Consider the following 27,294-nt stretch of genomic DNA (forward strand, 5'->3'; position numbering starts at 1 on the left):
CACCAATCTCCTTCTGTTTATATTTATGTTCATAACATTTTAAACTTGGAACATTATTGTTCTCGCGCCTATTCCAGGTCATTGGCTCAGAGGTTTAAAAGCTTTTAAACAAGCCAAATTTACAAGTCCTGTGGCATCCTCACTCAGAAAACGTTCAAATGATCCTTTCACGATGTTATGATTGTTCCATCTTCTAAGAGTTTTTGATCTGGAACATGTGTTTCAAATTCTGTGTCTGTGCCACTTGCTAACGGTTCTAAACTCAATTAGAAGGAATAAAAACATTTTGTCTGGACTCAAAACTGAGTTTGTTCTATTTGTGTTAACCATTCTAGGCTTTCCGTAGTAGAAATAGCTTTAGGAATTTCCTGCAGCATACCGTTGTCTTCAATAATAATGTCATCTTCATCACTGTCTTCATCCTTTGGCTTAGTGTTTGGTTCAGTCTGCCGTAGATAGCCAAGAAGGCTGTTATCGGTAAATTGGCTGGAGCTGCCGTAAGTCCTCCTGTTCCTAACAGTCTCCTGATTTATTTGTCTCACTGTTATGATGAGGTTGCAGCTGTTTGCAATCATCATGTCTGTTACTTGATCAAAACTCTTCCTGAAACTTCTATATCATTAACTCTAAAACCTCATCATTAACAGCCAATAGTCCTGTGCTGTGAGCCAGACCTCCTGGAACAAGCCAGGCTATAAAGATGCCTGGGACCTTCTCTAAGCCATGTGGTGTATCCCCTTAGGCTGAAACCATCCCAGCTATAAAGTTGTAGGCAATGTTCAGTCTTGTGTTTGTAAAGATGAACTAACCCTACCACGTATTTCTGGGAGAATGTCCACGTCTGTAATGGAAGACACAGGTCTAAAGTCTTGGGGCAACCAGTGACTGGATGTGGCTTTTTTCTGTGGTTGACAGAACACAATGCATTGATTAAAATGTTTTCCTTCTTCATTAGTGTGTCTTTATCAAAGGTACTATTGTCTGCTTCTTCCTTCTTTTGTATAAAAAGCCTAAGCAGTGGGTTGCCTGTTGAAACAGCTTTGTGATAATTATCGTGATTTTTTTTGTAAGATTGGCACCTGAGCTAACATCTGTTGCCAATCTTCTTTTTTCTTCTTCTTCTTCTTCTCCCCAAAGCCCTCCAGTACATAGTTGTAAATTCTAGCTGTAGGTCCTTCTGGCTCTGCTATGTGGGTCACCACCTCACTGTGGCCTGATGAGCGGTGCTAGGTCTGCGCCCAGGATCTGAACCAGCGAAACCCTGGGCCATCTAAGTGGAGTGTGCAAACTTGGCCCCTATCATGATTATTTATAGGGAGTCAGTCTCCCTGGATATCTGCATAGCCAAATAAAATGTCAACATTAAGTGTCTTATGAAAATGTTGCAGTCATCCATAAAACTCCTCAAAATGTGAACTTTTGCTCTTTCTAGCAAAAACCGACGAAACTCAGTGCCAAACCAACTCTTCACCCTTGGGATGCCCTGGCAGCCATGGTCATGCTGAGTGCGGGGCTGCCCCTCTGGAGTGCCAGAGGTGGTTTGGGTCTCAATGCTGAGCTCCACTGAGCTCCATAGGGCGGCTGGGGCGGCCTGGTGGTTGCCTGGCAGTGTGGCAGATGGAGACACAACTCCCTCCCATCCTCTGCTTTGGTGGCTGCAGAGCTCCTGTGGAGGATGAGAGGGCAACTAGCCCATCCACCTCCGTGCTCTCGGCTGCCTCCTCCACAACTGGGCTCCTGACTCAGGCCAGCAGCACCAACCTAAGAGACTTTAAGTGAAAATATTAAAGACATTTTGGAGAAAAAGATCACCTGTAATTCTGCCATCTTAACATAATTTTACCCATTTGTTAAAAATTACCTTCCAGGTCTTGTCCATGACTATATGTTTTCATGCAGTGGCAATCTAATTTGCATGCTATTCTATATCCTTTTCTCCATTAAAATGACCTTTATTCTATATATCTGACAACTTTTAATAATAAAAAACCTGGAGGAAATAGAAACTTTTGTTTTGTGTGCAGATACCAGGTAGGTAGGTTTTCTGTATTTTTCTCTCCCCTCCAATCCCCTACATTCCAACATTATTGCTAGATTAGAGGTCAATCCCCTCTCCTTGGCACCTGCCCATGGCTATCTTTACCTACTTGACTAGGCTATATATATAATATATATGTATATATTTATATGCTGTGTGTGGATGTGTGTATTCGTGTATATGTATATTTTAAACACAACATCTCACCATCTTGAAATCTTCCATACCCCTCATACAAACATGTACCACTGCTTGCTAATTCTTTCTGTGCCAGTGTTGGCTACCATGGTGCCATTTTTCCCAACCACTGTTCCTCCTCAAGATCCCTGACTGCCTACCCTGTTTATGTCAGAGCTTTCTTTGACATCTTTCTCTCTGGGCCTTCTTACCTTTCTCCTTACCCAGTACAAAGCCTGAATGTGCTTTCACAAAGAAACCTTAAATTATCTCAGCATACTTTATTGCACTCAGACCTTTTTACATCCAAAGACTTTTTACCACTCTTCTCCAGTATTAATACCCCATTTTCTTCTGTATTCACAATTCCTGTGCTCCATATATACTTATTTTCTAAATATCGTCTTCCCCACTTTGATTTCACTTAAATTCTTTTTTTAAAAAATCCTCTCCCATCGTTTTCTTTTGGTGCCTTCCTTCAATCCCAAAGTTTCTGTTTTTTGTCAGTCATCTTTCTCCCTTTTACTCTTAACCTCCCTGGTAATTGTTTTCTCACCCTTCTCCAAAAGCTCACACTCGGATATGTATATTGTGTTCGCTTGAATGCTTCGGAATAAATATCTGCCTTTCAAAACAGTGCAATCTAAACTATTAGCATGGAAATAACCCCTGGGAAGATGAGGTCTCCACTTGAAACCTTCAAATAGAGATGCTCCTGCTAGTGTTGAATGATGGAGTTTTATCTAATATTATCTGGGTGAAATGGGGTGACTACTTGAACCACTCAAAATGTCCACTATTGTGAAATGAGAATAAATTGTCAATTTTACACTTCTATCTAGTCCATGCTGAAGTTCTTTCCAGGGATGGGAGGAACTCATAATCTACAAAGCAACCCAGTCCGTTTTGTACCACTGTTGATTGTTATAACCGTTCATCCTTGTATTGGGTTAAAATCTACTGGCTATACTTATATTCATTGGCTCTAATTCTGCTCTCATGCTACACAGAATTTGGATCCTTTCTCTACATGACAGCCTTTTAGATATCTAAAGGTAGTTATTCTATCCTCTACACCTCTTTCTGCACAATTTTTTTTTCCCTTTGAGATAAACACTCTCAACTCTTCCACTATTCCTCATAGGACACCATTTTCATCATCCCGATTACTCTCTGTGGACATTACACATTGTTAATGTCTCTTCTAAAATGTGATCAGAACTGAAAATAATATTCACTATGTAGCTGCATTGGATCTGGATGTGGCACATCTGGACATTAGTGCAGACTGAAGTTGCTTTAAGTTTTTTAGCAGCCATATAATGTTGACGCATGATGAATTTATAATTAAAATCCCCAGATTTTAGGAGGTTTGCCTTCACATGACGTCTTTCTAAACCCAGATTGCATCTTTCTTTAGTTGTGCAAGAGATTTTTCAAGTCAGAATCTAAGACTTTACACATATCCCTATTAAATTTTATCTCATAACCTATCAGCCAGCCGTGGGTTCTTTGAATCTTAATTTTTGTCATCCAGCTTATGTTGATTCAACAAGAGGTTTTGAAGCTAGTGTTAGAATGTTTTCAGACATCTGGGAAACAACCAAAAGTCATGGAGACTGTCTTCCAAAAATTGTTGTATGCAGATATAACTCAGCTCTTAAGGTATATATAAATTAATATTATTGTAAGTTGCCAAGGCCAGGAAAGGCTGAAGTCCATTGCCAGCCTGCAATTGTGTTGAACATTACTCCAAGAGAGATAATGTTCCAAAACATATTGGGCCAACATAATGCCAAAAGAGCTGCTAATTCTTCTCGAGAAATCAATCAATACACATATGAAGTAGAGACAGAGTCATGGTGACCATTCTTTTATTTTACGTTTGACAAGCATATATTGAGCACAGTGGCAGGAAACAGTGGGAAATTGTGGAGAACCAGGTTTGCCTGGGGCAACCCTGATTTCTGCCTCTTGTCTTAGTGTAATTATTAGTTGTGTCATTTTTCTCTTTCACTTGTGTTCAGGTTCGGAGGATGAATTAGCTGGCCACCCTTCTCGTACCCACTTCCTTTGAGCATTTTCATCTGGGCTAGGTACTGCACGGCTATAATTTGGCAGCTCTAATGAGGCTGCAGTAGTGCTTCTGTTCTGTTTGAGCAGATGCTTCCTTGACCATGGGAAGTTGATAGCAAAAGTAACTGCAATTAAGGTCTACACGTAGTTAGTATTTTTTCTGCGCCACCCTCTAGAGGGCAGTATTACACACATCTAAAATGATCCAGTTCCAACAAAAAATGGACTCTGTTTATGCATGAAAATCAGAAACATTTGATGCTCTTAAAGAACACATTGAAACCAATATTGCAAATAAAACTTATCTTTTGCTAAGCAAACAAGTAAAGAAATATTAAGAATTCGTTAACATTCTGAACATTCAGTTTTTTTTAATTGTAAAAACTGGACTTTGATGCCTTGAATATACAATGATCCATTATAGCAATTGTACGTGGACGTTAGGAATCTGCGTATTTTTATGCTTCTTTCATTTTTTTCCTAATTAATGATTTTGTATGGTTAATAATTTTAATATATTCTCCATTGCATAGTTTCCATATTTATGTAAAATAAGCACTTAAAAATGAATAGTTGTGTTCATCCGGCTTAAATATTACTTGCTTCCAAAAGAGAAAACAAAAATGTTAGTTTTTACTTTATGACTTGAATCATGTAGTAATATAGAACTCTAGTATTTAGAATTAGAATGTTTCTTAGAGATTATGTAATTAATGTCATCAGTGGATAATTTGTTAGCTCCTAATATCAAAAGTATATTGCCTGTGTTTCACGTTTTGGATTTCCTAATGTAATGTTCTCTTTTTAGAAAAGGTGGACAAGTCCTATTTTCAAGAGAAGATGACTTTTAACAGTTTTGAAGGATCTAAAACTTGTGTACCTGCAGACATCGATAAGAATGAAGAATTTGTAGAAGAGTTTAATAGATTAAAAACTTTTGCTAATTTTCCAAGTAGTAGTCCTGTTTCAGCCTCAACACTAGCACGAGCTGGTTTTCTCTATACTGGTGAAGGGGACACTGTGCAGTGCTTTAGTTGTCACGCAGCAGTAGATAGATGGCAATATGGAGACTCAGCAGTTGGAAGACACAGGAAAGTATCCCCAAATTGCAGATTTATCAATGGCTTTTATTTTGAAAATAATGCTGCGCAACCTACAAATCCTGGTGTCCAGAATGGTCAGTACAAAGTTGAAAACTATCTGGGAAACAGAAATCATTTTGTTTTAGGCAGGCCATCTGAGACTCATGCAGAATACCTTTTGAGAACTGGACAGGTTGTAGACATATCAGATACCATATACCCGAGGAACCCTGCCATGTGTAGTGAAGAAGCTAGATTAAAGTCATTTCAAAATTGGCCAGACTATGCCCACTTAACCCCAGGAGAGTTAGCTAGTGCTGGACTCTACTACACAGGTATTGATGATCAAGTGCAGTGCTTTTGTTGTGGTGGAAAACTGAAAAACTGGGAACCTTGTGATCGTGCGTGGTCAGAACACAGGCGACACTTTCCTAATTGCTTCTTTGTTTTGGGCCGGAATGTTAATATTCGAAGTGAATCTGATGTCGTGAGTTCTGATAGGAATTTCTCAAATTCAACAAATCTTCCAAGAAATCCAGCCATGGCAGATTATGAAGCACGGATCATTACTTTTGGGACGTGGATATACTCAGTTAACAAGGAGCAGCTTGCAAGAGCTGGATTTTATGCTTTAGGTAAACTTTATTATAAAAGCAGGCTAATAAATAACTTTTCAGCTGTCCCAGGGCTCCTAAAAAGTAAATAGATTCCTTGAACCCCCTTGAACTGGTAAATATTTAGATGTAGGCTGGCATGATTATGTCAGTATTAGTCTGTGAACCCTTATGTTGAATATGTAATATAACCACTGAATTTAATGTGAAAAAGACTACCATATTAGGAATCATGTTTATATTCATGTAATTGCTTTTTGGAGAAGGATGACATACAAAAGATGATAGCTATCTCTGATAAAAGGATGGGTCTGATGGTAATACTAACTATAATTTATTGAGCACCTACTATTTGTGCTCAATACATACATTGCATGCATTGTCTGTATGCCTCATAAGAAGAGTTAACATTAGAGAGTTTAGTTTGGCTGATATTAAAATTGATTAATTGCCTTTTGTCCATAGACTATATATTTGAAAGCTGCCCTGTACAATGCCTTATTGCTTCAAATGAGCGCTTTTCAAATGGACTCTTATAGACATGCGGGAAGGACCATTAGTGCGATGGCTTCCAGGGATATTCAGAAATATCTCATTCTATATCTGACCTATATTCTTTAAGATTGAATCGTGCCAAAATACAAAACATCAGTTATTTCAATATTTTATTTACATAGTATCATATGGCAATCTTGGGGATTTGTTTAGTGTCATGTATCTATAACCTTAGAGAAACTTATCTTGTAACTTCGTTTTGCTGAACTATATTGTTAAAGTTTCACAGTTTGAAAAAATGTAGTATTGATGGCCCCAAATGACATACGTTAAAAAGAACATAACAGTCGTAATTTTTCACATAAAAATTGGGCAATTTTATTTTTGTCTTCTGTAAAATACCTCAAATTAAATCAGTGAATTTAGTATGTATTTCCTTTTCAAGTGACTGTATCTATTACTTGGGTGTGAATATGAATGCCTATGAGATTTTCATGTAATTTAGAAATGCTTAATCTCATGGTGTTTAAACAGGGTATTTTTGTGTAAGCTTCTCATTACACATATACACCTGTTTGTACTTGTGTGTTTTCTTAGGTGAAGGTGATAAAGTGCAGTGCTTTCACTGTGGAGGAGGGCTAACTGATTGGAAGCCCAGTGAAGATCCTTGGGAACAACATGCTAAGTGGTATCCAGGGTAAGGGAAATGTTCGTTCAGTTACAGGCAGGTTGGATGGTATGCAGTGGGAAGACTTAAGAACTTTTTGCCTCAACTATTTTTTGCCTTCACCATGGCTTGAAATTCACACCAGGTTTATAAAAATGGGGTCACCTACTTTATAGGAAATAAAAAAAAAGCACCTAAGCCTTCGCTGGTAATCAAAACATTCATTGCCTGTGTATCATATCTATGACATTCAGATGATTCCATTTCTAAACACCAAATTAGGAATGTATACTTTTGTTGTTCTTGGAAGTAGGCTCTTTCACAATGGGCACAAGAGAGCCCGTGTTGCCAAGGAGACTCTTAAGAGCCCGTCAGACCCCCAGAAATATTACTGTGTCTCACCGATTCTGAGACACACAGTTGTTCACATGTTCCAGATCTCTGAAATCAGGACACATCTGGTGGTGGGTCATAATTTAATTGGCAGCGGTGGTACACAAAATAATCATGCTTCTTAACAATCAGTGGCATCTTAGAATGATGATGACATACTCTAAGTGTCTTTTTGCCATCTTGCCTCTTTAAAGCACACAGATATATAAGTGATGTGAATTTTTGGCCTACAAAATAGTACAACTTACAACTTCAGAATAATCATTTGAAAATCTTCACCTTAAACAATTGGAAAGATTGAAAGCCTAAAGAATTTCTTTAAAATGTACAGTTTGTTAATCCTCTGAATAAAATTTAAGATTAATTATTTAAAAATTTTTTTAAAAAAGTCAAAGTGCTAATTTAATAACTTGCTTAAAAGTTGAAAATTCTTAAGTTGATATTTTTCGCTCTGCTAATATTAGCATAAGTAGCATAACAAAGGGAACATATTTTTTTAACCTTAAAATGACAGTTGAATAGGGAATTAACATTTTATTTTGCGGCTCCTTAGAAATAGTGAAAAGCAAGTTAATGGAATTAAGGTGATGGAGATTCTGTCTTTACTTATGGTTCACTAATTTATCAGCTACTAACGTTTAACCTTCTTTTAATTATTAGGTGTAAATATCTGTTAGAAGAGAAGGGGCAGGAGTATATAAGCAATATTCATTTAACCTGTTCCCTGGAGGAGTCTCTGGTAAGTCACATTGTAGAGTATATATTTTCAAATGTTATGTAATTTGTTTTGCAATGATTTCTTGGTATAAAATTCACAGTATCGTATTTTAAATTAATAATGTATGGTGAGCTTTAAAGGGGAGATCTTGAGGAGTGCTTGTTATTCTTGAAGCAAGTTTGTGAAAAGGGGATCAGGATGTATTGAAATTGGTAGCGTGGCCTGGGATGGCTAAGGCATCAGTACCGTGTGCAGAGAGCCCTGGACGAGAGTGGGAGACCAGAGTTGCCATTATGGCTCTGCTGTGAACTTTATTGCCTCAGTCAAGTTGTTTAATCTCCTTGAGCCTCACCTTCTTGTCTGGGAAGTGAATGGATGAAGTTAGAGGATCTTTTAACTTCCTTCTAGTTTTTGTCAAGCTATGCCTCTTATGAATAGTCATATGTTGAATTGGAACAAAGCCAATGTATAAATTCACGATTAATTTAACTTTTCAAATTGAGGTAATTGCCTTCTACCAAAAAGAATTCTAACTTATAATTTATATTTCTATTTTAGGTAAGAACTGCTGAAAAAACAACTGAAAGAATTGGTAAATACACTTATTAAAATAAATATACTTTTAATTTCACTGCCAATTTATTATGGTTGTTATTTATAAGGTGGAAGGTAAAGTTATTCTTTCAAGGTCATCAAGGTATATTTATTTGAGATGAGATTGTTATAAATTTAAGAATTAATGAAGTGCTTATAAATTTAAGTCAGATATTTATATATAAAGATCATTCATACAGATGTTGGACAGTTTTTCCAACTTCAGGAGAGCAACTATAGGCTGTCCATCACCATTTCTGTTAAAATCACAGAAGAAAGGGTTAAGGGTATTTTTGTCCTGGGGCTTCTTTAGTAAGCCAGGATCATGAATCCAGTGCTCTAATGTGCTGTCACCATGGTCAGCCCTCACCCACCTGCTTCCTTATCGCATGCCCTCTTTGTGCCTTCTCCAGCTTCTTCACAGAGGGGTATGGTTTGGTTTGTTTACCTCCTGTTACCTCAGAGAGAGGTAGAAGTTTTTTATCACAAAGATTATTTACTCACCGTAGACAGCTTTAAAAACCAGAAAGTGGGCAAAGATATTATGTTAAGCCAAGAAGATAGTGTTATCCCCAATTTTCAGATGAAGAAACAGAGACAAAGAGGTTGAGTGACCTGCCCACAGTTGTGTTACAAAACATCAGTGGAACCAGTACTGTAAACAAGGTCTTCTGAATCATGTGTCGCACTGCACATCTCAGGCTCAACTTAGGCGTCATATTTCAAAAAGAGTAGAAAGTTTAATTTAGAGTATGTCTGGTGATTCCCCACTCCTTATACTCATAGCATCATCTATTGAGTGTCTTAAGGACTGCAAGGCAAAAGAATATTATATATGTTCCTAAAGATGCTTGAGAAGGAGAGCCACTTTGATATTGTTTGATATGGGGTTTGTAATGGACATAAATAATACAATTTAAGAAATCATTTATTCCAGCCTATATTTTTGAAATTATCCAGAAATATTCTATAACATTTCTGGATAATGATCATCCTTACAATGCATACTGTTCTTTTCATGATTAGTGAGATTCTTGTTCTAGTTTAGGGTTAATGTTTTTAAATTCAGATATAATTCATGTAGCAACAATTTCACCCTTATAAAGTGTACACTTTAGTTGTTTTTGCTATATCCACAGGGTTGTGCAACCATCACTACTATTTAATTGCAGAACATTATCATAACCCCAAAAAGAAACCCCATACCCCATTGCCTCTCCCCTCCCCCCACCCCCCGGCACAAATAACCACTAATCTACTTCTGTCTCTGTGGATTTGCCCATTCTGGACATTTCTTATAAATGAAATCATAATATGTGGCCTCAAGGTTCATCCATGTTCTAGTACTCATATATGAGTACTTCATTCTTTTTTATGGTGGAAAAATATTCCTTTGTATGGCTAGTACCACATTTTCTTTATCCATTCATCAGTTGGTGGTCATTTGGCTTGTTTCCACTTTTTGGCTATTGTGAATGATGCTGATGCTGCTATGAACATTCATGTACAAGTTTTTGTGTGGACATATATTTTTAATTCTCTTGGGTATATATTTAGGGATGGAACTGCTGGATCATCTGGTAACTCTACGTTTAAACCTTTTGATAAACTGGCAGACAGTTTTGCAAAGTGGCTGTGCCATTTTGTAGTCCCACCAGCAATGTATGAGGGTTCCAGTTTGTCTCTACATCCTTCTTAACAACAAGTGTCTGTTATTGTCTCTCGTTTTATTACAGCCATCTTAGTGGGTGTGAAGTGGTATTTCATTGTGGTTTTGATTTGCATATCCCTGATGGCAAATGATGTTGAGCATCTTTTCATGTGGTTATTAGCCATTTGTATATCTTTGGAGAAATGTCTCTTCATCTCCTTTGCCCATTTTTTAGCTGGGTTGTCTTTTTATTATTGAGTTGTAAGAGTTCTTATATAGTCTAGTTCTTCATATATATATATATATATCCCTTTCAAATATATGTTTTATAAATATTTTCTCCTCTAGGTTTTCTTGTTGGTGTCCTTTGAAGCATATAAGTTTTTAATTTTGATGAAGTCTAATTTATATATTTTTTGTCATCTATGCTTTTGGTGTCATATCTAAGCAACCATTGCATAATCCAAGGTCATCTCTGTTTTCCTGTAACAGTTTTATGGTTTTAGCTCTTACGTTCACCTCTTTGGTGCATTTTGAGGATCATATACATAATACATTGATTTTTGTACATGGTCTTGAGGTAGGAGTCCATTTAATTCTTTTTCATGTGGGTATCCTGTTGTCCCTCCTTTTGGTTTTTACCAAGTTAAGCTTAAGATAACCTGCAGGATATCCAGGTAGGTGGATATTAAAACCTCGAACTCCTCATATAAGTGAGGGTAAAATTGTGGAAGCAGGGAAAGTTTCCAGAGAGATCGTTAAAAAAATAGCATCAATGAGGGCGTGGAAGAGAACGACCACCAATGTCTATTTAGGTGGGCAGACGGAGCCAGCAAAACAAACTGAAAAACACAAGTCAGAGATAGTAGAACCACAAAAGAGTGATTGATGTCCAGCTGCCCTCTGGACATCTCCACCTAGAAATCTCAAAAGCAGCTCAAAGTAAGCATCTCTAAAAACCACTCGGGGGCCGGCCTGGTGGTGCAGTGGTTAATTTTGCATGTTCTGCTTCAGCGTTTGCCACTTCGGATCCTGGGTGTGGACCTGTGCGCTACTTGTCAAATCAGGCTGTGGCAGGCGTCTCACATACAAAGTAGAGGAATATGGGCATGGTTCTTAGCTCAGGGCCAGTCTTCCTCAGCAAAAAGAACAGGATTGGCGGCAGATGTTAGCTCAGAGCTAATCTTCCTCAAAAAAAAATAAAAATAAATACCACTCAGACTGAATCCAGTCCTGCTTTTTACTTCCCATGTTGATTAACAGTACCACAATTTCACAAAGTTGCCTGGTAATTTGAGTCATTCTAAGCTCTTTGCTCTCCTTTATCTGTCTACATTTAATTAATTACCACGTTTGATGGCTTCCACTTCTTTAATATTGTCTAAAATACACTGATCCTGCCCTTATTTCTCAGCCAGACTATTGTAGTAGTCTCCTACCTGATCTTTTGTCTGCATTATAACCTTCTGACAGTTTCTTTATGAAACAGAAATCTTGTTACTTTCCTACTTAGAAAATATCTTTTGTTACTTGCCGTGTAATGTTCCTTATAATCAGGTCTCTGTGTCTCCCTTTCCAGCCTCCTCTTAAAAAACGTTTATTAAGGTTTAATGTATATACAATAAAGTGCCTAAAGTGCACTAATCTTAGGTATTTAACTTGATGATTTTAACATATACATATATAAAACATTGTGTATACATCTGTGTAACCATCACCCAGATCAAGATATAAAACATTTCGACCACCCCAGAAAGCTCCTGCAGGTGCCTTCCTAATCACCACCCACCCCTAAGCTGTATTGACATTCTATTACCGTAGATTAGACTTGAACATCTTATAAATGTAATCATATAGTATGTACTCTTTTGTCTCTGGTTCATCCCTATGCTGACATTTTGCTCATCATATCTAAGATTCATTCATGTTGTCTGTAGCCGTAGTTTGTTCGTTTTTCTTCCTGTGTACTGTTTGAATGTACCATCATTTACTTATCCATTCACCTGATGATGGACATTTGAGTTGTTTCCAGTTTGGGGCTGTTATGAAGAATGTTGCTATGAATATTCTTGTGTGTGTCGTTGGTAGACCTGTGCACCCGTTTTTAATACCCAAGAGTAGAACTGATGAGCCAGAGGGTATAAGTCTCTTTTAGCACTTCCCTACACAACCTGTAATCCTACTTTGAGTGTCGTTAAAGTGAGCTTCTATTTGCTTTCTTGCCTGATCTAGTCCAACCCTCTGGGCTGCAGAAATTAAGTCTGAGAGAGAAGAAACTGATACATTCAAGGTCACAGACTAGGACTTCCCCCTATTTCCCATGATTTTTTCAAAAAAATTGCTAATGACCCAGTAAATGTATCCACCCTGTAAGTACCTTAGGTTAGTTGTTAATGAATACAACTGATTTGAAAAAGTTCAGATTTTTGAAGGACTTAACCCTTTTCTTACCTGTTTTACCTTGTCTTGCACTATTTCATCATAGTCTTTAAAGCACCTAATCTCCATTCACAGTGCTACAAAATAAATATTCACTGCATTTTCAATTGTAAAATTCTGAAAGTGATCCTTCAGTGCCTAAGTATTTCAAAATCTTTCCAAAGCATCTTCGGTTTGCTGGTTTATTTATTTATTTATTTTTGCTTGCTGCTTGAGTTTTTTTTTTCTAACTGTACTTTGCTCTTGAGTTGTGTTGATGAAGATAATTGTTTAAACTCCTATTTTTCCTTACCAATTTTCATTTCAGATGATACCATCTTCCACAATCCCATGGTACAAGAAGCTATACGAATGGGATTCAGTTTCAGGGACATTAAGAAAATAATGGAGGAAAAAATTCACACATCTGGGAGCAACTATAGATCACTCGAAATTTTGGTTGCAGATCTAGTGAATGCTCAGAAAGACAATACACAAGATGAATCAAGTCAGACTTCATTGCAGCAAGGTATGCTTGGCTGTTTTTAAAAAGCAAGAAACACCTAACAGCACTTCATTATGGATAGTATCTTGTATGACTTTGTGGCCTATTAATTCCTCTCACATCCCCCTTAGGATAAACTTTTTTTAACTTTTTATTAGGAAAAATTTCAAGCATACTCAAAAATGGAGAGTATAGTATGAACCCTCATGTACTCATCAACCAGCTTCAATAATTATCAACACTTTTCCAATCTTGTTTCATTTCTTCCTCCAACTGTTTTTTGCTGTAGCATTGCAAAGTAAATGCCAGACATCCTATATATCATTTACATATAAATACTTCAATAGATATCTAACAGATAAGGACTTTTTTAAAAAACATAACCATAATACTGTGTGTGAGTCTGCTCAGACTGCTATAAAAGAATACCATAGACTGAGTGGCTTAAACAATAGACATTTATTTCTCACAGTTCTGGGGGCTGGAAGTTCAAGATCAAGGTGCTGGCAGATTTCATGGCTGCCTTCCCTCTGTGTCCTCATGTGGCTAAGAGAGAACACTCTAGTGTCTCTTCCTCTTCTTATAAAGACTCTGATCCTATCATGGTGGGCCCCACCCTCATGACCTTATCTAAACCTCATTGTCTCCCAAAGGCCCCATCTCCAAGTACCATCACATTGGGGGTTAGGGCTTTAACATGTGAACTGGGGGGAGACGTAGACATTTAGTCCGTAACATACTGTTATCACATTTAACAAAATTAACAGTAATTCCATAATGTTATCTGAAACTAAATTGGTTTTAATTTTCCCCATTGTCTTAAAATGTTTTCACAGTTGATTTGTTCTAATGAGGATCCAAGTAAGATTCAGTGATCCATTAATTTTAAAAGTGTGTGTTTATGCTCTGTTTTAGATAAAGAACAACAAAGGCTAACTTTTATCATTGTGTATAGAAGCTATAAGTTTTGTAATTGAAACTGTTTGGATTTAGAGTGTTCTGCAACTTTTCATATGATGTAAATATATAAAGGGTCATATTACTAAATAGTGCTTGAATGGATGGCACCCTATTACTGTAAATCATATATACAAAGAGTATTAAATAATGTAGAAGAGAAGCATATAAACTCCTTTTAGGAAAAAAGATCAAAAATCCAAGTTTCTCCTTTAAGGATGATAGCTATTATAGTGCTTGCCAGCATCATTGAAAGTTAAAGAAAAGGTTTCAAACTGAATACATTTTGGGGTACTTTATTATAGTCATTGTTCTCTCAGCTCTCTCCCAAAAGATGAGAATTTTCCTAGTGCTAATGAACCTAAAAGTTTACTTGCTTTTTTTGTGCGTGTGTGTGTTTGAGGAGGATTCGCCCTGAGCTAACATCCACTGGCAATCTTCCTCTTTGTTTTTTTTTTTTTTTGGCTTGAGGAAGACTAGCCCTGAGCTAACGTCTCTGCCATTCTTCCTCTACTTTGTATGTGCGATGCCTCCACCGCAGGCTGACAAGCAGAGTAGGTCCACACGCAGGATCCGAACTCATGAACCTGGGCCCCCAAAGTGGACTCGGAACTTTAACCACTGGGCCACAGGGCTGGCCCCTACGTACTTTTTTTTGACATTAAAGATCCTTTTGATCTTTAAGTTATTTCAGAAGCTTTTGAAACATTATTCACATAATTACATAAGTCATAAAACACTACAATAGTAATGATTTTTGAAATTATATCAGTTGATGTAAAAGATTCAGCAGAAAGCTTACTACTCTTTTCCTAAAGATGCATTTATTCAAAGCCTACAATAGCTCCACTTGTCTTGGTGATGGTAAAATAAACCACCATTGACTTGGTCATCTTTTTACTGCAAAAGAAATACATACACGTCATTGTGTTGTTCTTTTCCGCGTCTTAACCACAACTCAAGCTTAATTAAGTTTAACAGTAAGGTGTTAGTTTTTATACCTGAAAGTGTTGTCTGCAACAGAAGGATTTAGTGGGTTGCAGTAGAAGAGAACGAGGGACAGAGTGCATGGTGGCGCGGGGGCAGGAGGGGATGGTCTGTTCTTTATGCAGCAGGAGTCAGTGGGGGTTAGTACCACTGAAACTACAAGCTAGGATGGTGTGGGAAGGGGAGCCTAAGCAAATAGCAGCTCTCAGGGGCTGGGATTGGAATTCATCAGTTGACCTCTCCTTAGTCTCAGTAAATTGAGAGGAGGTTAATTGATATAGGCTATCTTCTCATGCTGGGGCTGCTGCCTGTTTCTCTTCCCAAAGGCTGATGAGGAAAGACTGGCACTAAGAATCTTTTAATTCTATACAAAATAGAGGGTGGACCCAACTAAAGTAAAGCAGGTGAGAGTTATTAGGAAAAGCACGTTATTGTTGCTTACTGAGAAATCCTAGATTCAATACTAGCTTTCATCCCAATGGCTGTGTGACAAAGAATGCCCCAGTAAACAGTCTTCTAAACATAGTACCAAATCATTATCTTTTTTCTTTCTTTTTAAAAGTTACATAGTATGATATAAAGCCCTTTACTTCATGTATGTACTAAAGCACTTATTTTAATCCATTTGTGTATATAACTGTACATAATATAAAAATCAAATAATCCATACACATTTCTTATCAGTCTGTCTTTCCACATGGATCTGCTCTGATAGTAAAATGAATAACATCAATTTATTCTCAAAGTGGTTTAAAATAATTTAGTAAAAATATTAGCAAATAACATCAAAAGTTATCTAGCTGTTGCCTTTATTGCTCATGTGCCAGGAATCTCCTCACCTGGAAAAGGGCTTTGTAGGAAGAAAAAGGGGAGAGGTGCCAGAGGGAAGGAATAGAAGCCAATAGTTACTTTTTAAAAAAATTATTTTACTGAGGCCATAGTGGTTTATAACATTATGTAAATTTCAGGTGTACATCATTATGTTTCAGCTTCTGTATAGACTGCATCGGGTTCCCCACCAAAAGTCTAGTTTTCATCCGTCACCATACACATGTGCCCTTTACCCCTTTTGCCCTCCCCCCACCCCCTGCCCTTCAGGTAACTACCAGTCTGTTCTCCCTATCCATATGTGTATGTTTGTTTATCTTCCACATATGAGTGAAGTCATACGGTATTTGTCTTTCTCTATATGACTTGTTTTGCTTAGCATAATACCCGCAGGGTCCATCCATGTTGTCACAAATGGTACGATTTTGTCTTTTTATGGCTGAGTAGTATTCCATTGTGTATATATACTTTATCTTCTTTGTCCATTCATCCATTGTTGGGCACTTAGGTTGCTTCCAAGTCTTGGCTATTGTGAATAATGCTGCAATGAACATAGGGGTGCATGTATCTTTTCAAATTAGTGTTTTCATGTTCTTTGGATAAATACCCAGGAGTGGAATAGCTAGATCATATGGTGTTTCTATTTTTAATTTTTTGAGAAATCTCCATACTGTTTTGCATAGTGCAATAGTTACTTTTTTTTTAAGATTTTTTTTTTCCTTTTTCTCCCCAAAGCCCCCCAGTACATAGTTGTATATTCTTCATTGTGGGTCCGTCTAGTTGTGGCATGTGGGATGCCGCCTCAGCATGGCCTGATGAGTGGTGCCATGTCCGTGCCCAGGATTCAAACCAACGAAACACTGGGCCGCCTGCAGCAGGGCGCGCGAACTTAACCACTCGGCCACTGGGCCAGCCCCGCAATAGTTACTTTTAAGGCTAGAGTGAAGTAATTGCCAGAGGTCAACTCATGGTCTGGAAAACAAAATCCGTGCCCAGAGCATCACCATCTCAAGTAAGTGTCTGTATGCAAGGCTGAAATAAGTAAGGTAGGAAAAGTAGAGTTGATATCAACGTTTGGTAGGCATGGAGTTTCATTCCATTGTGAGCTGTAAAATGGAATCACAAACAATCAGAACCAAGAGCAACCTTAAAGCTCATATAACAACTTTCATGGTTCAGTGAGAAAACTGCAGTACAGATGTGCTATGGCCCAAGATCACTCAGGTAGTTGGGAGCAAAATTCAAGTTTCTTGACTTCTGGTCCGGTGTTCCTTTTTTTTTTTTAATTGAAAAAAAATGTGGTAAAATCCGCATAACATAAAATTTACTGTCTTAAGCATTTTTAAGTGTACCTTTCAGTAGTGTTAAGTACATTCACATTGTTGTGCAACCGATCTCCAGAGCTCTTTTCATCTATAAAACGGAAACTGCCCAGTAAACAATTCCCTGTCTCCCTTCCCCCCAGCCCCTGGCAGCCACCATTCTGCTTTTTGTCTCTATAAATTTGACTACTCTGGGTCTCTGGCCCAGTGTTCTTTTTCACTCATTGCAGCATCACATCCAAAAGTAATGTGTAAATTACTTAATTGTTTCTTCCTGTTGATTTTTTCCTTTTTGAGTTGTAAATCTACTTTTAATACTTTGAGGTGACAGCAAGGGAGACAATACAAAAAATGAACAAATGGGACTACATCAAAATAAAAATCTTCTGCACAGCAAAGGAAACCATCAACAAAACGAAAAGACAGCCTAACAATTGGGAGAAGATATGTGCAAACCATATATCCGATAAAGGGTTAATATCCAAAATATATAAAGAATTCATTCATCTCGGGGCTGGCCCAGTGGCGCAGTAGTTAAGTGCACACGTTCCGCTTTGGCGGCCTAGGGTTCGCTGGTTCGGATCCTGAGTGCGGACATGGCACTGCTTGGCAAGCCATGCTGTGGTATGGATCTCACATATAACAGTAGAGGAAGATGGGCACGGATGTTAGCTCAGGGCCAGGCTTTCTCTGCAAAAAGAAGAGGATTGGCAGATGTTAGCTCAGGGCTAGTCTTCCTCAAACAAAAAAAAGGGAATTCATTCATCTCAACAAGAAAAAAATCTAACAACCCAATTAAAAAATGGGCAGAAGATCTGAACAGACATTTTTCCAGAGAAGATATACAGATGGCCAACAGGCACATGAAAAGAGTTCAGCAAATGCAAATCAAAACTACAATGAGATACCACCTCACTCCTGTCAGAATGGCTATAATTAACAAGACAGGAAACATTTAGTGTTGGAGAGGATGTGGAGAGAAGGGAACCCTCATACACTGCTGCTGGGAGTGCAAACTGGTGCAGCCACTATGGAAAACAGTATGGAGATTTCTTGAAAAATTAAGAATAGAACTACCATATGATCCTGTTATTCCACTGCTGGGTATTTATCCAAAGAACCTGAAAACACCAATCTATAAACATACATGCACCCCTATGTTCACTGCAGCATTAGACACAATAGCCAAGACTTGGAAGCAACCTAGGTGCTGTGGCCATCAAGGGACCAATGGATAAAGAAGATGTGGTATATATACACAATGGAATACTACTCAGCCTTAAGAAAATGAAATCTGGCCATTTGTGACAGCATGGATGGACCTTGAGGCTATTAGGCTAAGTGAAATAAGTCAGAGGGAGAAAGTCAAATACCACATGATCTCACTCATAAATAGAAGATAAAAACAACGACAAACAGACACATAGAGACAGAGATTGGATTGGTGGTTACCAGAGGGGAATGGGGAGGAAGGGGGTGAAAGGGGTGGTAAGGCACAGATGTACAGTGACATATGGTAATTAGTCTTTGGGTGATGAACATGACGTAATCTGCACAGAATTCAAAATAGAATGATCTACACTTGAAATTTATATAATGTTATAAACCAATGTTACCTCAATAAAAAATAATAAAATAAAAAAATATTTGGGGGTGAGCCCCACAGGAATAAAAAACACTGGGAAAGGGTAAACCCCTCACTCCCAGGAGTGGTCCAGGGGGAGAGGGGCTCCCTGAGGGGAAGGAAGCACAAAAGGGACCCACCGCAGACTCGGGGCAAAGGGAATGCCATCGGTGTTGGGAGCTGTGAGCCCTACGGGAGGAAATTCGAGCCTGGTGGGACTGGCTCCAGGCACAGGGGCAAAGGGCAAGAGGGTTGAACACAAAGCTACTTGGGTTCCTCCTCCTCGTTTGCCTTTTTCTGCTTCTGTATGATCTCCGAGTCCCTCTGCTTGCAGGCTGCTGCAGAAAGCCCATCATCTCAGTGCTGTCCCTTAACCAGGTCACTCTCCTTTTTCATATTCTTCTGACGGGTGAGCTCACACCAGTTACTGTGGGTTACAGCAGCGGCATGAGCATACACTTCATTCTGACGTTTTTGGTCAGATGCTTTCATATAACAGATCAGTTTATAATGCTATCCCTTTAGTTACTGTTGTTTCTCCTGCCCCAAATGCCTTTTCCCTGTCTGTATACCTAGTCTTATTCCCCACTCCACCCCCAATTCCCTAAATCCATCTTGTGAACTCATCCTTCAAGGCTCAGCTCAGAGATCACTTCTTTGAAGTTTTACCCAATACTCATAGCAGAGTTCGGAGCTCCCTCTTCTCTCTCCTGACTGTTAGAGCATTTGTAGCATTATTTTGGAACTGTTTTCTGTCTTGCCCATTAGACAAGCTTCTTAAAGGCGGGTGCTGTATTTTTTTTTTAATTTCTGATATGTTCCATGTTTGAGCGTAGAGCTTTGATTATGCCCAGGAAGTTGCCTTTTAAGAAAAAGATTAAATAATCCTTTCCCCCACCCCTAGCCAGGGAAACCTTTCTGAAGCACAAATCTGACCATCTCCAGGTTAAATCCCTTCATTGGCTCCCAGGGCCCTTGGGATCGAGTCCAGACTCCTTTCCATGGGTTGCCAAGTCTTTCACCATCGGGCTCCTGCTAACTTTCTATAGCCTCATCGCATGCTATTTCCCCCTCAGATTCTATATCCAAGCCGTAACCTGTGCACTTGCAGGTCTAGTTCTGTTTCTCCTCATGGAGTCTGCTCATGCCATTTTCTCTGCCCAGAGCCCTCTTCTCCCACTGTCCCTGTTCCCCAAGACCTTCTCCTTCTCCTAGTTAACTCCTACTCATCCTTTGGGATCCAGTTTAGGTATAATTTCCTCCAGGAGGCCTTCCCTTTATGTGTGTGTGTACACATATACTTGCACAGACTTACTCCCTTCCTGTGTTCTTCATAACACATTGTAATTACCTTTATCCTCACGCTGTATTATAATTTCCTGTCTACTTGTGTTCCTTGTCTATGAACAATTGAGGGCCTGGGGTCTATATATTTGTTAATTGTTCTATCTCTAGTGCCTAGAACCTAATTAAGTGTTCAGTAAGTACTTGTTGAATAAAATTAAAGCACTATTTCCCAACCTTGTTTTCAGAATAGTGTTCCCTGGGATGTTAAAAGGGGTGCCACGAGAAAGGAGTTCTGTAGTTAAATAGGGAAATGCATTGTGAATTTCTAAGAGAGGTTGTACACCATATTATACTGCCGTGAACTTGATAGCAGGGGTTCCCAAATGCCCGTGTGCTCGACCCCAGAAATTTCAGATTCATTGAATGGGGCCCAGAAATCTATTGTTTAAAAAAAAATGCCTCGAGTGATTCTCAGGTGAGGCCAGATTTGGAAACCACTGGTATACAGTGATTGCAAAGATGGTGAAAACGTGATGTGTTTGGAACGGTGCCTAGCACACAGCAGTAAGTGCTGTGTTACTGGGAACTGCTGCTGCTGCTGTTACGGTTCTGTATGACCACAAAACACATTTTTGTGGCATATTTGTTAACATTTCACAAAACCTAGTTTGGGAAAGGCTAAATTAAGCAAGTACTTCAGTGCCACCTATATACCGATGACACTCAAATGTCTATTTCTAGCCCTGACTTCCCCTGACCTCAAGACTTGACTCTCCAGTTGCCTACTGGACATTTTTATGTGGATGCCCTACAGACACTTCAAAAGCATCTTGAAAATCCCAAACCTGTACCTCCTTTTGTATTTCTTACTGGCATCACCATCCCCTTGTCAGCCATGCTAGAAATCTTGAAATCAACTTTATTTTCTCTTTCTTCCTCACCCCTCACATCCAGTCAGTCACCAAGTCCTACCTGTCCCACTTGAGAAGTGTCCCTCAAATCCATTCCTGAAATAGGCCATGCCCTTTCCATATGCTGTTTTTTTTTACCTAACCCTTGCTTCTCTGCCTGGCAAATCGCTGGCCATGTTTAAATGTCACTCCTCCACTTTCCCCCCGCCCCCTCCAGCAGCCGCCAAACTGTGAAGCCCTCCCCAACTAGTCTGAACAGAAGAACTTGTTCTTTCGTCTTGTCCCAGAGCGCTTTGTACGTAACTTTATGATAGCACTTAGCGCTTTGTACTTTGTGCTTACCTCCATAGCCTCAGCTCACATCCTTCTCTCCCACTAGTGCGCGAGCTACTTAAAAGCAGATGCCACGTGTGAGTGAGTCATCCTCTGCCAACACTTGATTAATGCCCGACACACAGTAGGGTTCAAATTATGTCAGTGAATTTCGACAGGTAAGAAAGTCTAAAATTAACACATTTCTTTTCTCTTTGTGCAGAGATTAGTGCTGAAGAGCAGCTAAGGCTCCTGCAAGAGGAGAAGCTTTGCAAAATCTGCATGGATAGAAATATTGCTGTAGTTTTTATTCCTTGTGGACATCTGGTCACTTGTAAACAATGTGCTGAAGCAGTTGACAAATGTCCCATGTGCAACACAGTCATTACTTTCAAGCAAAAAATTTTTATGTCTTAATCTAACTCTACAGTAGGCGTGTTATGTTCTTATGACCCTGATTGAATGTGTGATGTGAACTGACTTTAAGTAATCAGCATTGAATTCCATTAGCATTTGCTACCAAGTAGAAAAAAGTGTAAACTGCAGTGTTATAGATGGCAATCTAAAATTTGAATTTCTGGATTTTTCAGGATATTAGCTGTGTTATCTATCCTTTTTTTTTTTTACTGTTATTTAATTGAAACTCTAGACTAAGGAGCATCCTGTTATAACTGATCACAATGTGTATTTGTCGTAGACTCAGTTTCTACGTGTCAATGGATTAATGAACTGAATTTTTCATTCTTTTCAGATAGGCTTAACAAATGGAGCATTCTGTTTAAATGTGGAGATTAGAGTTAATCTCCCCAATCATATAATTTGTTTTGTGTGAAAAAGGAATGAACTGTTCCACACTGGTGAAAAGATAGAGATTATTTTTAGATGTTTGTCTTTGTATTTTAGGATTCTGTCCATTTTCTTTTAAAATTATACACATGTACTGGGTAGATGATTTTTTAAAAAATGATTTTGCCATTGCTAAAAGGATGTTTAATGATAGAATACCATCTAGCCTACATGTACTGATACAGAAAGATTTCAAAGATATGTTAAGTATAAAATGCAAGTGGCAAAACACTATGTATAGAATGAGCCAAATGAAGGCATGTGTGTTTTGTGTGTGTATGTATAGGACAAAAGATTTGGAAAGATATGCTCCAAACTGTTAAATGTGGTTTCTTTTGGGGGGGGGGATGGGTCCCAGTGGGGGTTTACAGGGGCCTTTCACTTTCTGGGTTTTTTTTTTCCATTTTATTCTGTTTGAATTTTTTGTAAGTATGTATTACTTTTGTAATCAGAATTTTTAGAAAGTGTTGTACTGATTTAAAGGCTTAGGCATGTTCAAACGCCTGCAAAACTACTTATTGCTCAGCTTTAGTTTTTCTAATCCAAGAAGGCAGGGCAGTTAACCTTTTTGGTGCCAATGTGAAATTTAAATGTTTATATGTTTTTCCTGCTTTGTGGATGAAAAATATTTCTGAGTGGTAGTTTTCTGACAGGTAGACCATGTCTTCTTCTCTTGTTTCAAAATAAATATTCCTGATTTTGTAAAATGAAATATAAAATATGTCTCAGATCTTCCAATTAATTAGTAAGGATTCATCTTTAATCCTTGCTAGTTTAAGCCTGCCTAAGTCACTTTACTAAAAGATCTTTGTTAACCCAGTATTTTAAACATCTGTCCGCTTACGTAGGTGAAAGTAGACGCGTGTTTGTACACTGCTCGTAGTTCTAGTGACGGCTTTCCATGTTGAGATTCTCATATCGTCTTATGTCTTAAAGTTTCGTGTGAGTTTTTACCGTTAGGATGATTAAGATGTATATAGGACAAAATACTGAGTCTTTCCTCCACCTAAATGTTTTTGTTTTCTTGACTAGTATTAGTAAGAGAGAACTTCTGAAATAAATGTTCTCTCAAGATCCTTACAAACCTCTTGGAAATTATAAAATATTGCCAAGAAAAGAAGAATAGTTGTTTGAATATTAAAGAGAAAATAAAACTTAAGAATCAATATAGATAAAAAATGGAAGTTGAAAAATGCTTCATAGAACACCCAAGCTTTACGGTACAAGATTCTCACACGACCTGTTGTAGCAGTGAGTGAGACACTTTACTGCAGAGAAAAGTTTGAGAGTAAAACTGTAAAAATTATATTTTCGCTGTATTTTCTAAGAGAAAGAGTATTGTCATGTTCTCCTAATCTCTGTTGATTACTACTTTAAGTGATATTCATTTAAAGCCTTGCAAATTTAAATGAGAGGTTTTTAAATTAAATAATGGCTGCCCTGTTGTTGTTTTACTGTGTAAATCCTCAGTTCTTTACCTTTGCACTGTGTTCCACTTAGATTTAGTCATAGATTCATTGTTACATTTTACATGTTTAGTCTAAGCTTTAAATTTAAATTACAAGGGGAGAAAAGTGTTAAAGTTTTTAAAATGTGTTTTCCAGGACACGCCAGCTCCAAGTGAGGGAGGCAGTTCGATCTAGTTGTTGGCCGAGGACTGAATTGTTTTAACATAAGGCTTTTCCTGTTCTGGGAGCCTCAGTTCATTAAAACTTTTGAAGAACTTGCATGTTTAGAGTTAAGCAAGACTTTTTTTCTCCCCATGAGTTGTGAAATTTAGTGCATGAGGCTGATGTGGCTAACAAGTTTATTTTAAGAATTGTTTAGAAATGCTCTTGCTTCAGGTCCTTAAATCACTCAGCACTCCAACTTCTAATCAAATTTTTTAAGACTTAGCAATGTTTGTCTGTGTTCGCACTATAAAAAGCACTGGATCCTTCCCACGTAATTGTGCAAAAAGTAATCACTTGCAAGGTCAGACAGAAGTAGAACCAGATCCAAATCTCTGCCTCTCCCCTTCCCAAAATAGTTGCAGTATCTACATATAGACATTCCTTTTCTGTGTAAAGTGCACTCTAAGATTTCAAAGTCACCACCTATTTTACTACATTTTAGTCACGTGAAGGGTCAAATTGTTTTGTAATAGTTATCTTTATTCGTAAGAATTTGGTGTCCTTGTGTTAATTTTTGAGAAATGGGTTTAATGTTTATAAGATAAATTCCAGTTTATTAGTGAAGGGCTGTATATTGCCTTTCTTGATAGATTTTTCCCCCTTCAGTTAGGGGCAAAGATGGGGCAGGGTGGATGTAGTGAGTGTATATAATGTGATTTGGCCCTGTGTATTATGATCTTTTGTTGTTATTTAAATTTTGGTAGGTTTTTTCCTCTTTTCGTTTTAGTGGATAAAATTTGTAGTTTGAATTCTGAATGGAGACTACCACCACGGCATTACTTGCGTGTATTGTACCATTTTAGACACAAATCAGTGTTTTCTGATTAGCCAGGTATTGAATGGAGAAGAGGGATGGAGTGGTGGGAGAAATGGGATGTGTCGTGTATCATTTCCATTAGAAGTTATGAGAGTTCAAGGAGACCATGTATGTAAAATACTTGCTATAAATGTTAATTCCCTAACACTCTTTTACCCTCCATGGGTCTACCTTGATTTTGGAAATTTGGGCTAAGACTTAGGGGATAACTCTTTCAGTGACTCTTACTCATCCTTTTTGGTGTTTCTCATAGTTAAGATGTAAACTGCAATAAATGGATAGGTCAAGCCCTTAAATGTGTTTAAATTCCTTTTTTAAAAACTTGAAAAAATTATTCTTATCAAGTTTAGTTGAGCTTTCCTAATAGAAACAATTGACTTATTCCTACGTTTATAATTGCTTTCAATTTGACTCTTAGACACTTATTAGCACAGTGTGAATTTTATTTGCAGCATAATGGAATCATAGGGTCTCAGAGCTAGAAGTGACCTTAGAGAGTATCTAATTCATCCCCCTCCTTTTTCAGATGAGGCAACTGAGGCTCCGAGGTGAAGTGATTTGTTCAAAGCTGTGTAGCTAGTTAGTGGCACCCCATATTGGGACATGGTTTGAAGGTGAAAAACTTGAGCTCTCTCCTGGGAGGTATCAAATGTTTATTTTTTTCAACTATTCTTTCTCCTATGCCATGGATTTCACTACATATTAAATGACACTTTATAACTAATACAGTAGGACAATCTTAAATCCATATATCTTCAAATTGTACAATACTACATTAATGTTTGGGTGGTAAGATTCTATTTTGAAGTCTAAAGTTTGCAGGTATGCATATAGATTTTTTGGCATTTACTAGATCCTTATTGTATATCATTAATGTAACATTTAAAATTACTATATAAGTATATTTTGTCATTTTGTCTATACTTAGTAACAAATATGCATTTTTGATTTGATGTAACAAAGGCTTTAATGTAATTTCTGTTAGAAAATTTTGCATTTTTCATATTACTGTTATACTTTATCTAACCTGACAGAATGGCTGATTTTTATGTCATTGTAGTAGTGTTGTGAATAATTGTGTGAAATGTTTTCAGATAGACTACTATATTTGTGAATATAATTTTACGGCTTTTTTCATTTAGTAGAAATCTTTCCATCAGTATGGAAAACTAAGAAAACTGCTTTCTACTGTATAATCTGGCAGTCATCATAGATTAAAGCTTATTTTTCTGTGAATAAAACTTATTCAATAAAGTACTATTCTTTAAAATGGTATCTTATTACTTTGTATTTGTTTCACTTTCTCAGAAAAAATAAAATAGCCCTCTTGAAATACTAAAACGTAACCTCCTACATATATCTTACGCCATGGAGCCAGGCATAAAGTACACATCAAGTCATTTAAAAAAAAAAGACATCTGTCTTCACATTAACTTATAGAATTCTGTAAGTGTGTGAAAAGTCAAGTTTTAAAATGTGTAAAAATATGAACCATAGTAACACCCTCCTTCCCACAAAGATCGGCCTGGTTGTCCCAAGAGATACTATAGTCACCATAACAAAGCTTGAACAAGCAAGGGAGGGACCTAAAAGCCACTGCCCCTTTGAGGCAGACAGCAGAGAAGGATTTTTGTGAGTCGAGAGGCAGCTGCCCAGAGAGTATCCAAAGCTGCAAGCAATCTGGTGGGATAAAGACTGAGGAAATAAAGGATCCTTAAAGGAAGAGCGAAATTAGAAGTAGGTATTTCAAGTGACCATTTTCCCTACCCCTTCCTGCCTACTTCCCAAATAGAGAGCTGTGTTTCAGGCCTAGTCTGCATAGTTACTGCTGATTGACTCCTTCACTATGTTATCACTGTTACCCGAGTTATACCGTAAGAACCTTGTTTTAAATGCAGCCCACATTTTCTCCTGCATTCTCAAGTATACTTTCAATGAATATTGATGAAGATGTGGATTTTCAAAGCTGTTACAGAAATTTTCAGATTTACACAGAAGTAGAAGGAAAGTATAATGAACCCCATGGTTCATCATTCAGCTTCAACAGGTTATCAACATTTTGCCAATCTTGTTTCCTCCAGGACTCCCCCTCCCTTTTTTTTGCTGGCATATTCTAGAGCAAATCTAGACCTGTCGTTTCTCCTGTGATTACCTCATTATGTACCTACACAAGATAAGGACTTTTTTTTTACATAAATGTGTGAATTTTTAAGTTACCACTATTATTGCTGAATTGTAATGAACATCTAAAGAATTAAAATCAACTTTATTCCCTCTTTTCCCATATTTGAGAATTAAGGTA

The 27,294-nt window shown here is 37.8% G+C and overlaps 1 protein-coding gene and 2 pseudogenes across 8 annotated transcripts in view; 1 reads left to right on the plus strand and 2 right to left on the minus strand.

The window, feature by feature from the left end:
• XIAP (X-linked inhibitor of apoptosis) overlaps window positions 1–26,265 on the plus strand; it is a 40,936-nt gene extending 14,671 nt beyond the window's left edge. For 5 of the 8 annotated variants that reach the window (XM_014839215.3, XM_014839220.3, XM_070501728.1 and 2 more), the window contains 6 exons: window positions 5,100–6,008; window positions 7,080–7,179; window positions 8,203–8,281; window positions 8,819–8,852; window positions 13,252–13,452; window positions 21,880–26,265. In XM_014839215.3, coding sequence (XP_014694701.1) covers window positions 5,132–6,008; window positions 7,080–7,179; window positions 8,203–8,281; window positions 8,819–8,852; window positions 13,252–13,452; window positions 21,880–22,073 — 1,485 coding nt within the window. In that variant the 5' untranslated portion in view covers window positions 5,100–5,131 and the 3' untranslated portion in view covers window positions 22,074–26,265. Of the gene's footprint in view, window positions 1–5,099; window positions 6,009–7,079; window positions 7,180–8,202; window positions 8,282–8,818; window positions 8,853–13,251; window positions 13,453–21,879 lie in introns of those variants that run through there. The other 3 variants (XM_070501730.1, XM_044763088.2, XM_070501729.1) reach the window with 2 other exon arrangements.
• LOC106829904 (partitioning defective 6 homolog beta pseudogene) lies at window positions 34–1,879 on the minus strand (annotated as a pseudogene).
• Window positions 19,269–19,775, minus strand: LOC139042595 (small EDRK-rich factor 2-like; annotated as a pseudogene).
• Window positions 26,266–27,294: the final 1,029 nt, after the last annotated feature.

The sequence above is a fragment of the Equus asinus genome, chromosome X (genome assembly GCF_041296235.1).
Source record: "Equus asinus isolate D_3611 breed Donkey chromosome X, EquAss-T2T_v2, whole genome shotgun sequence".
Taxonomy (NCBI): domain Eukaryota; kingdom Metazoa; phylum Chordata; class Mammalia; order Perissodactyla; family Equidae; genus Equus; species Equus asinus.